General features: G+C 33.3%; 1 protein-coding gene across 1 annotated transcript in view; it reads right to left on the bottom strand.

Moving 5' to 3' along the window:
* Nucleotides 1-1,926: 1,926 nt before the first annotated feature.
* The window catches only part of paqr6 (progestin and adipoQ receptor family member VI), a 96,197-nt gene continuing 85,229 nt past the window's right edge, over nt 1,927-12,894 (bottom strand). Inside the window, exon 8 of the mRNA XM_039752410.1 lies at nt 1,927-6,758. Coding sequence (XP_039608344.1) covers nt 6,478-6,758 — 281 coding nt within the window. The 3' untranslated portion in view covers nt 1,927-6,477. The remainder of the gene's footprint in view (nt 6,759-12,894) is intronic.

Below are 12,894 nucleotides of genomic sequence, written 5' to 3' on the forward strand. Positions count from 1 at the left end.
GAGCATGCAATGATACAACAAGTTGCCGCACCCACCACACGATGAGCCATTATTATGATGTGCGTTGTTGTGACAAACATATCACACCTCAAAAACGATTAATATGACATACAGACTATATTTTTGTGTCATTTTAAGAGGGACAATGTTTGACTGCACTCATATTGCAGTAAGAGCAACTAGTGAGAATGAAGTTACTTTTTTTAGCTGGAAGCAGTGACATTTCATTAATATACTTGTACAATAATATGCAAGTGATGCCTAGATGAGACTGACAAACATGGCTTGGCAGCCTGGATAAACCCAGGATTCATTTACTTTAAGGCAAAGTAGCTTTGACAGAAGTGATAGTGCTGCAAGTGGTTGTTGGATTGTTGGTAAGGTAAATGGCTGAACCTTCAGTGTTTTATATGAATAGAATTATCCATTGTAACAGCAATCATGTCATTACATATGCCAGGTTACATTAGCTACCTGCTCAGACACTATCCCCTTATGCCCTTCTAGGACCCTCAGAACACAGAGGTGTGATACTGCCGTGCATGATCTTACACACAGAATTGTGGTGAGCACCATAAGACTCCTCAAATGCAGCTGGCAGGTCCAGGATGTTTTAGATGGGAGGCTGCCCTATCAGCCAATGAAGTTTTGCAGCATTGTGATTGCAAGTGTAGGAAGTTAATTAGCATATTCCATATGGTTGTTTCAGGGTGGCCACCATATGGGGTTCTAAGCACGTTCACATACACACATTTACAAGACGACTGCAATTTATAAAACGTATAGAAATGTGCATCTGCAAGATTATAAAAATACAAATGCTTTCACGCTCAAATCCACATTTTTTATAAATGAAACCCTTGGACATTAACACTGTTTTTAAGGCATTTCTTTGTAGCTTTGTCTTTCTGCTTGGGGTCATTGGTGTCTTGCTGGAAGACGAACCTTCTAACGTACAGGTTTCTTTCAGACTGCTTCACATTTTCCTCCATGCTTCATGGTTAGGATAGCGGGATTTTAACAATGTGCAGTGTTCAAAAATGACATTTAGTCTGGTTGCCAAAAAGCTCCAGTTTGATCACATTAGACCACTGAACCTTCTTCCAGCTTACTTCAGAATATCCACTGTATGTGCCTTCTAGCAAAATCTTGCTGAAATGTTGTGTGCATTTTTTTTTCTGTTTGTCACACTCCCATAAAGGACACAGATGTTGTACGCACAGTCTCTCTACTCTTTATCACTTCTTTAGTGAGGGAGGCCACCAAGAGACTGATGAGCACTCTAGTCTTCTTGCACAATGGCTGAGTTTTTGTAAAACATTCTGCTCTAGTCAGGTTTACGGCTGCGCCATACTCTTTCCATTTCTTAGTTATTAATTTAAGTGGGCTCCAAGGGATATTTGATGACTTGGAGGTTGGCTTTCTTGTTTCCACCTCCTGACTTGTGCTTTTCAATGATCTTTTCCTGGAGTTACCTGGGGTGTTCTTTTGTCCCAATGGTGTAGAATTCAACCATCCAGACAAAGTACAACTGAAAACCCCGAAAGGTGATCTCCACTGAATCAATTCTGGGAAAACAACTGAATGCACTGCCGGTTATTTATGGGAATCGTATAAAAGAGGGTGAACAGTACCGTAATCAATTATTTTACATTTTATATTTGTAATCAGTTTAGATAACTTTCATGGAGATCTTTTATCACTTTGAAATTAAAGTGTCTCTGCTTGTTGATCAGTGTCAGAGAATCAAATTAAATCCACTGTGATTTAATGTGGTATATCAATAAACTGTCAAAAAAAATTCCCTGGGGTACAATTTTTTATAGGCACTGTAATTCTTAATGTCTTAAACTGGCATCGGACATATCCCATTATACAGATTTCATGTATGATTAGACACCAGCTATACAAATGACTGTATTCATGTTTTGCTTTTCCATTAGAGTTTATTAATAGAATGTAGTACAAAATAATAACGAGAGTATTATAAAAATCTGAGCAAGGTCAGGTGTGTACAGGTGAAAGAATTCTGAAGGAAGACAGTAAAGGTTATTGTCTTTAAACACAGAAGACAACACAATGTAATCAAATATTCTGTCAATGCCCGCAACATAAGCTACAGCAGAGCTGGAATTTAGCAGGCTCACAAACCTGTCTATGGAAAACAACCGCTGCGTCTTACAAAGGGAAACTGCCATGATACTTCAAAGCTTAACCTTTCAAGCATTTTCTATCTGCCCATGTGCTTTAGTTGATATTCACATAGTAAATTTAATTTAATTTTAAAATAACTAAGACAGTGCAAATGAAATACAGAATGAAATATACCTGGAAAAGTGGTAAATGTTTTCTTTTTTTCTTTTATATTCATGAACACCAAAATCCTTCTGAAATGAGTTTTATTTATCACAAAAAAATGCTGACAAGGACAAAAATGCACAAAAATATTACACACAGAAAACCAAGTCTACAGAGTAATCTGAAGCTTCTTGGACTTTAGAAAAAAGGCATACAAAGACGACATCAGTGCTATACTTGAGGCTTTACTTAGTAAATATAACTTTAACATTTTAGTATAAAATATTAATGTCTACAATTTGTTAATCACCTTATATCAAAAAAGGTCTTGAAACTGAACAGATCATTTGTTGTCGCACTTGGGTGATGGCGTTTGAAGTAGAGCAGAGCAGGAAGGCATTTGCAGCTAACACTATGAGTTCTGTTCTGTGAGTGAGTTCCCTGTGTAATAAAGATAGCTAGCAGATTTCCCTTTTCATGGAACAGACAATAATATTCTAACAGCGACAGACAGCAGACGAATAAAGTCATTGAGTCTTGAAGTTAATCTGAATTTTGTGAAATATCCAAAAATTGGGTCTATCAGCATAATGTCCACCCATATTCATTCCTACAGGAATGTTGCTTTTGGTCATTTTCCTTTTATAGAACTGTTGCTTTCGATGTGTAACTAGACATAAGTAGAAAAATGCAATGATGATGTACAAACACGGTGGTTTATTCCAGAGTCACATAACCTAGGACAAGGTGGATTAATAGGATAGTGGGGCCTGCTGGCTGCAAGGAACTTAGTTATGCATATGTATATTATTGTATATAGCATTTGCAATGGACTTGTGCCTACCACAGTAGACACTGGCATAAGTGGACCATTAATTTTAATTAAGCTTTATATGACCAGTGCACAGTTTAGAGATGCATCATTTTGCATTTGCTGAATCTAAAATTTAAGAAGTCTAGCTACTCAAAAAGGGCAACACAGGTGAGACTGATCCTAAACTCACGTGGTGTTAAATGCAGCTTTTTAGCTATCTGACTGCACTTCTACCAATCCGTTGCACTTTTCCTGACTTGTCTGACAACATGAATCTAGGAATATGTGAATCACTTCTACCTAGAGTATACTTATTTTACCAACCAGTATTTCACTATTAGCACTATAACACCAATTGCCTTGTCATTGCACCATTCAGAATATCATGTAATAACAGTAATGTGTGGCTGAAATTAACATTAATGTCAAATAATCTGCAATATGCATATTTTAAAACTAATCAATTGAATTGAAAAGATAAAAAGTATAAGTGTTACAATGAGTTATAATTTTTGTCCAAGTTAAAATCTGACTTTTTCACAATAGTTTTATTAAGATGAAAGCTTATTTATATCATTACTTGTTTCTCTTAACAGGTCATCCTGTCCTCAAGACTACAGCTTTACGTGGTCTAATGTCCTCCTATGCTCTGAGGAGCACAGAAAAGAGATCAACGCATACAGCAGGTTAATGCATAAAATCATAACTGTGACATTAAGTCAAAACCAAGTCATATTCTCACGATATTCTACATTTGTGCTGAGGAGAAAAAGCCAGCCTTCTTCATTATCATTTAAGTAGTATCAGAAAGCCAATCAAACATTCACTTTATTCCCTTAAAAGCATTAACAGGAAAAATTGCCACTATCCATATTCCAGTTTCATGTGTTAATGCTAAAGGTAGCATAGTTTATCCTACTCATCTCCTTCTAAAAACTGAATTCATTGAGGCTAACAGAAACTATTAAGTTCCAGCACTACCCCTCACTAAACCTTCTGTCACTTTCTATTTCCTTCAGAGCTTTGACACTTCTTTTTAAAATCTATGACTTTCTCCAGCAAGACTATCTTTGTTTACATCTAAATTTCTTTTTCATAAAGCAAACTTTTTCTCTGTATCATATTAACTTACACATGGGAACAGTATATAACTTTCGATGTCTGCTGGGATTATTAGGTTCTTGAAAAAGTTTTATCAAATTGAAAATTTACAGCCATTCATTGTAACATGTGAAGATTGAATACACAAATGTGGCATTTGTACCTGCAATATTCAGTACATATATAGAACATATAATTATTGTGTATAGCAATGTAAGACACACTTTCAGCCCAAAACACTTTGGTAAAATATATATATATAAAAAAAAACTCTTTTTAACAAAATTACCCTTTTAATAAAAATGAGCCAGCTGTTTATGCAGTTCAAATGAAAAAAATGATGTGAATGGAGGAATGAAATTTTTCATGTTGCTATTCTAACATTTTTTTTTTTGCAGATCGGCTCAATGTTACATAATATAACACTTAACACTATTGAGTAAATAAGTGATGGCTGAAATGAATGTTATTTTCTTAATTTCGAAAACATCTGAAATATATCAGATTATTTCTCAAAAGTTAATTTTATTCATAAAAGGAGAAAGATTTCTCAATTGGTGTTCAAATTATCATTAAAAATTTCACTAAGAATATGTCCTACAACTTCTCCAATGTAGCTCTGTCTCCCTACAGATTCAGAAGACTGAGACTTTCAAAGAAAGTTAAGATTCATTCTTAGTAACCTATTGATATATAAACACACGTCAATGTTATACTTAATGAGAGCAAAATGACAAGGTAACTGGAACCTAAACAATGCTGAAATATCATTCAGTTTTACTTGTACGCTATATGCTTCCCATTTTTGACATGGCAGCTGACAGCTTACTCTTAACACACTTTGATTCATTAATTAAATATTGTAGGGTACTTTTTCTTTTAAATTAGAATCTCTATGTGATTGGAAATGTAGAGCACAGAGGGAAAAATTGGCTGGAATGTCTAACTTACTTTTAATTGCACTGTTTAAAAGATCTGGTCTGTTGCACACCACTTACTCAAACCGAATCCTTCAAGCTTTAGTTGTTTTGTTCTGTGTTCCTGAGCATAATGTTTAAAGAATGTATCACAAAAAAGCATCGTCTATGACTTGCATAAAAGGAAATATCAATTTTTTAAACTTACTGAAAAACATTTTAGGTTCTGTATGTTACAGTAAGAATTTTTTTATTAGATTATGTCCATTTAAGCTATTCATTACAGTACTGTTTTTCAGGTGCTATATTAAAGGGATTCTTTATTACTGTCAATACTGTATATCAGTTCAACTCTGCACAGTTTAAATTACATTCTGTGTAAACCTTAGAAGAAATTCAAGGCACTGTATAGTCTTATTCAATAATCAGCTCAACAGTACAAGAAATAAAGTATGTGAAGGTATGTCTCAGATACAGCTGTCATATTTTACATATCTGTAGATTCTTTTATAACCATCCTCTCAATAAAGTATACAAACTCCTAATGTCCAGAGTCAGGGCAGGGGAAATCAAGGTATGGCTTTTGTGTCACAAGGAGTTCCAAGTGCACAAAAAATGTTTTTTCTTTGGTCTGCCTCTTGCTATTTGTTAGAATGATATAATTAATTTAATGGACTCTTGCAAATTGTACTCACTTTCTAAAATAAAAATATTCTATAGGTCTCTCTGACCCTAGGCTGTACAAACTGATAATACTCAATTAACTTGAGGGATATATGATCATGTAGGCTATGCAGAATTTTCCTTAATAAAGTATTACTACAGGGCAATACTTTTATATCCCTTGTATTGTGTCATCTTTAGTAGCAATATATTAAAAAACAAAAACAGTAATTTGGCTGTCCAAGCTGAACTTTCTTTATAGGGAAATGGTTCCAATGTAAATCAGCAATGGGATGTTACTGATTTAGAACCTGAACTACAAATTAAAGTGTTGTTTAGTATATGGCACAGCATTTCCGGTACAACATTGATTTAAAGATCTCCAAATGGAAGACATTCAATTTGGCCCAACATAAAAGCAAGCTTCTAGACCTACTTTAAACATTTGGTTGTAACAATTTAGTTAAGTTAATAATGCAGAAAATATCACCATTAAACTGTGGATTAATATGTTTACTCAATGACAGTTATCACTTCCTGCTTTTCTATAATAAGAAAGAACAGCCTACTGTAATTTCAAAATAAGGCACATTGATTACATTCCTATGGAATGCTCATATTTTCATTAATCTAATACTTGTCAATTTAACTTATCATTCTGACAGTAATTATAAGTAAAACACTTCATTTTACTTTATGTGTAGGTTTATGGTTGTTATTGTTAAAATGACGACTACAAGAAGATATGGAGCTTTCTCCCCATATGAGTTTTGCACAAAAAAACCCAATAATTGCCAAATTAAGCACCACAGCAATAGACACAGCACCCACTGTGCCAAGGAAGGAAGGCTTGCTAGTGTTGGCGGTGAGCCACAGCTGCCTGGAATTCATATCTGACAAAATGGCCTCCATTTGAAAATGTGTGCCCACCACGGCACAGATATGGAACAGCTGGTGGCTATGACCTGTCAAGAAGAAGAAGAAAAAAGATTTATGTTTAGATGGTGAACTTTTCTCATATATTACCAGCAAAGCACCCAGTTCTACAGGTTATTTCCTGTGGAATCCTTCAAAGTTTCAATTCAGCTATAAACATCCAATACCCAAATAACCTTTCTTTACTCATTTTTCACTAGGGGTGAAGGGTGCACAAGCAAAAATAAATAGCTGCATAACTATATTTATATATATCAGAAGCTGTCGAAATGCTAGTACTACTAGTTTATGAGTGCATTTGAAAAAGCACAAGTGCCTGGAAGCTCCAAACAGATACTGTATTGGCCTACAAACATTAGGTTATGTGATCCCTTGGGTCATGTGTTGGACAAATGTATAATCTCGCAACAGGCCTTAATAGTAGTGTTCACATAATGGTATCATGATCATTGTTATTAAAATATGACACACTGAGAAACAACACCTTGATTGTGTACAAAGGTCTTAATTTAGTTTATTTTAAATTCACTCAAGAAATAGTATTGTTATAATAAAGTCAAACAGAAACACAGAAGGAAAGAGAGAGAAGTGTAATGTTTACTGAGATGACAGTGACTGTACACAAAAATGTTGGCAAAGGTGTTGAACACAATATACTCCATAAAAACTTACAAACAATAAGAAAGAATACAAAGCAAAAATGGTTGAAAAAATTGTTTAGCTTGTTTCTTTGAGCCACAGTTGCTTATGAAAAAAAACCTGCTTCCTTTCATAGTCTTTCACAGTATTACTGTAAGAAAATAACTGGGTTTTGTAATCTGTATGGAAACGTAATACACATGCCTATATGGTGCTGATCTTCAGTGCATTGACATCATATCAAGATATATCAAATATCGTATTTTGGGTTTAAATTATTGTAATTATTAAAATTATTAACTCCGTATTGCTCAGGTCTAACTGAACTAGTAGTGCATTTTCCCAGGAGTGGCTATCTTGCAAACGTTACTCCATTGACAAGGCATAAAATCATCCAAAAAGTTGGAAGAATCTTTAAATAAAAAAAACTATATATATCAAAATGACTGTAGGTTTCTTCAACAACAGTAAGGCACAGCAATAACAAATATGTTATTGATAGTTAAAGTCATTATTTGAAAGGATTCCATCTTTGTATAATAACTCAAGGAGCCAACTCCTAAAATACAGAAACAGATTAATATGGATCATTCAATATATTTTACTAGCTGGAATATCAAGGGTTTCAACCATGTCTTTAAAAGGCAAAACTTTCTTTTACACCTATCTTCCCTGAAGTCAAATATTTCACTCCAACCACTGTAAGAGAACCAGAGGAGTGGGAAATTCAAATTTATTGAGCAATTCAGTATCAAATGGTGGTGGGAATCTGTTTGAATCTAAGCTGACTCTGGCTAATGTGGGATCGCACCTAGCATGTGACCAGGCAATTGTTTTAAAAAAAAAAAAAAATATCCCAACTTTATTTTCTGCTTTGTTTGTGGCCAAGTTGCTTATTTTTATCTTCTGAGCTATTAAGATAATGCAGTTTTATGTTATAGCAAAAAAATATATATAAAGCTTAAGAGAAAAGGTTAAATTTAATGTATAATCATTGTTGTATTGTAATGCTTAGGCTAAGCTTCCTCTTGATGCACCCCAGCTGGATTAAGAAAATTAGGCCATTGTTTAACAAATAATGGTAATAGGAAAAAGGCACAAGATCTCACAATCATAAACACATTTAAAAAGTCATGTATTCCAAAACTGAAGGGACTGTCAATCAACCTAGCAGACTGGGTTAATTGTGGTTATTTAAGGTGTTAATTTTTAGTCATGTCCTGTTAGCAACTGGGCGTAACCAATCATGTTAAAAGTTTCTGATTATGTAATGAACTCTTTAGAATTGTGATCTTATCAATGAATTGTATAAACATAGCACAGAGGACACTCCTTTTCTGTGTAACAATTGCTTGCACTGTTAAGTGTTGCCTCTTGCGAGATTTAGATAAAAAATAAAGATTGGTGCATTCTCCTGCCTGTGTTTTATTGCCTAAACCGGGGCACTCCAGTGGGATGTGTCTGTAAATTTCCTTCACACTAACGAATGCGCACTGAATATCAGTGAGTTAAATTCATGGCAAACAATACTGCATCAGTTCCAATTAGGTGCTCTCATAAACCCCTAATGGTTTAACACTTTAGCTGTATAATGAACCCTGATCTAGAAAAGTTTTCATCAACTGTGACCACAATATCTAGAACCACAATAGTCATCTCACAATTTATCAAGGATAATAACCTCTCTGACCCTTGGATATTATTATACCCTTATATGACACAAAATTTAATCTTTACAACAGTATTTCATACTTTTTGCACAAACTGTCTTTTTGATAATAACTTACTATACTCCTTTGAGTGTTGTAAATTCAGTACTTGTACTACCTCTAATCATGCTCCTCTTATTCTTGAGATCAAATTATTATGCCCCACCTGTACAACTCTTCTCTGGCTACTTAATCGATTAATGATAATGGAAGAGGAATTTATACATTTCAAACCTCTATACAAATCAGTTTTTTTCGGGGCAAAAATATGTCTAGAAATATCTGCAGGAAATCTTTGAGAATTGCATAAGGCATGTATAAAGGAAAAAATAATTTTGTATGGCCCACATAAAAATAAACTGCAAGTTAGAAGAGCATCACAGTTGATCTTTGAGATTTTTATATTTGATCAAAAATATTTAAAATCAACCAATGCACTTTATAAAAAGGCTGTCAAAGCAAACATTTTCACATCTCGATTGCAAGAGAAAAAGAGCAGCTCATTTAAAAGTCACACCCTTGTTATAAATATGGAGAAAAGGAAAAATAAGATTTAGCATTACAAATACATAAAAAGCAAGAATACAATTGAATAGTAGAGATTAGCAATACAGTTGCAACTACAAAAATCGCGATTGTGCTCCCCTCGACTGAGATAGAGGAAAAGGTCATTAGAACCACTTACAGTTGGGCAGTATTTCCTAAATATCATCTCTTTGTTTCTCATAATAACTAATTGATAATATTGATATATTATCATTTATCACAATTTATAATCAAACCTTACATTAAAATGATATTTTCGCACTTAGGGAGGTCGAAAACGGTGGTGGAATTTTTTCATGATTACATATGCATTACCTAGATTATGTGCAAAGTAAAAAGAGTTAAACTCACCTAAATACATAGAAAAAGTGTTAGTATTATACAATATGTTTTGCAATAAATTGTTACAGGTAAAACTGCATTTAGCCACATTTAATTATAAAAATGATGGCAGAAATAAAATTAAAAAGTCATAAAATTAAATGTATTACCAGGAATAAAACGGTGACGTATCAGCTTATTGTTCCCAATACATCTTTATATTTACATGGCATGTTCAATGTTTACAAGTTATTGTTAAACTGATGAGGTTTAAATTAAAATAAAATTAATAATAGATAATGAAAGAATATGTGTTATATTGAATACAGTTTTTAATATCGTTGCAAAAAAATGTGGATGGTTGTTTAAATAAAATACTACGTCCGGTTGAGTAATTTTTGTCAAATTTCATATCTGTTTGCCTTTTATCATGATAAGTAGCTATACAAAATCTGAATCATCTATCTGTAATTATCACCATAGTTTACTTGAAAATGTGTTATTCAGGTAAAGTACAACCTACATTTGTATGATTTTTCTCAAATTTCATATCTACTTAATTTTTGTCATTACTACATATTTACACAATATTTGAATCATATATATCTTTATTTATAGCCATAATTTACTTGAAAAAATCTGAAATGTGTTCAGGTAAAGTACCATTTCTGGTCAGTGTAAGTGGCCCAAAAGTTGATAGGATTCCTAATTTCTGATATAAAGCAAGTGTACAAAATCCCACTGACCTAGGTCAAAGCGTTTTTGAGTTATCGTGCTTACACACAGATAAGACACATTGACAGACATAATTTCAAAAATGGTATTTTTGGAATGTCTAAAATGTCAAGATTCATCAAAACCTCGAAGTTGAATTTTTTCACAATTCCTACACTTTGTCTACACTATGGATATGAGAAAATAAAAAGAACACATGAAGAAATAAATAAAGCATAAATATGGCAAAACAAGAATGATTTTATTGATAAAATTCAAATGCAAAACCTGGACACAATCTGTGTAGAGGCAATGGACAAAGTCCTACATCTTGTGAAATTCAGGATGCTATAAATTCACTGCAAAGCCTTAAAGTCTAAGGCCCAGGAGGAAATCTAGCAGGACTGCAAAAAAAGGGGTTTCTGCTAAATTAATACCATTTATGCTGCTAATGTCTGCTAAAGATAGAGCACATATCATTCTATCAAATGTTCAGGAATTACTGTCTTTCTAAAGAAAAATAAAGATCCAGTTGAGGATACAGATGAAACTTTCATCTGAATAATCACATCAAAATCCTGGCTAACATTTCAGCTAAAAGAAAAGAGAAAGCTAGATATTTAGTTTTAAATATTCAAAAGTTATTTAACGTACTATAAATTCCCTATAGTACTGAGTTTTCAGAAGTTCTGTTATCTCTAGATAAAAAAAAAAACAAAAAAACTTTTGATTGAGGTTAATGGGATTATGTATTTACTATTCAAGTTTGAGTTTGGCCTCAATATATGGACATGAAATGAATTACTGTACATGTATTCCAGGCCAGAACCTTTAGTTTATATAAAAAAAATATGTACTAAAGTATTTTAAATTAATAGCGTGAAATCAAACGGGGATGCCAAATTACCTCCAATGCCATTTGTAATTGTTACTGAACTTGTAGCTATTTATCTCTGGATGTAGCCCAAAATAAAATGAATCATAAGTAAAAGTTTTGAACAAATGTGATGACATGGTGTTCGATATCTTAGGCTCCACCTCATCATTACCATTTGTCCTAAATATGGAAGTTTCTTAGAATATCTGTGTTTAAAATCAACTGGAGCTTTCTCTACCCAGTGTATTCTTTCACAGCCAGGACTAAAAGTGTTTACTTCTTGCTCAACTTGTTAAAATATGTAAACATTTAGGCCTAACATTGATCAAGGAAACTTGAATATCTTTGTAAACTTACAAAATGAAGCATTAAACAAGCATCATCTCTCCATCTTACTCTAGCAGGGAGAATTAACAATGGGTAGATATTTCATTTTGAAAAAGTCCCTTTATCTTTTTCAGACCTTTCCTTTATATATCTACAGATCTCCTCCACTATTCACTTAGTGGTATCACTGTTGACAAAATTTTAAGGCAGGAATACTACCAGGAGCACTTGAATGTAATATCTACAAATTGCAGTCTTCACTAACCTACTGTACTCAGTACTCATCTTAAAGAAGTCGCCACATATTCAAATCTTTGGAGTTTCTTATGTACAAAATATATGAATATATGACTTATCTCATAAATATCATTTCCGACAAAACACCAATAAAGACTGACACTGAGTGCTTAGATCTTCTGGTCAGTTGTCTCTTGGTGTCCCTCATACCAAGTGTAAAACTAAGGGGGACAGGGCTTTTGCAGGTGCTGCTCCTCGCCTGTGGAACTCTTTACCTCATTTCATAAAGGAGTCGTCTACAATTGAACTGTTCAAAACAAGATTAAAGACTCATTTCTATTCACTTGCTTTCTGTGACCTTCAGTAATACTGATGGTTTCCTCATTGTGATTATATGACATTACTTCTATTTATTATATATTTTATTTATGTTCATATATTTTATTTCTATTTATGTGGTTTGTTTACTTTTATTCTATTATTGTAAAGCATTTTGGCCACAGCATTCCTATGTTGTTTTAAATGTGCTATATAAATAAATTGACACTGACATTGATAATTAAAGGAAGTATCTGGCTGCAGACTCTAAAGATAATGCAACCAGTTATTAAGTATAATAGGGAAATTAACTGGCACTGTAAGAAAAAAATAATGTTGGATAATAATGTTCATTCAGAAAACAAAAGAAGTAAAAAAAAAAGCATCATTTGTTCTCGTATTTGCTGTTTATCAACTATACTTGGTTCAGTATTCAGTGTCAAAAATATGCTGTAGAAGAGGAAATCGGAGAATACA

This window comes from Polypterus senegalus, chromosome 1 (assembly GCF_016835505.1).
Source record: "Polypterus senegalus isolate Bchr_013 chromosome 1, ASM1683550v1, whole genome shotgun sequence".
Classification (NCBI taxonomy): Eukaryota; Metazoa; Chordata; class Cladistia; order Polypteriformes; family Polypteridae; genus Polypterus; species Polypterus senegalus.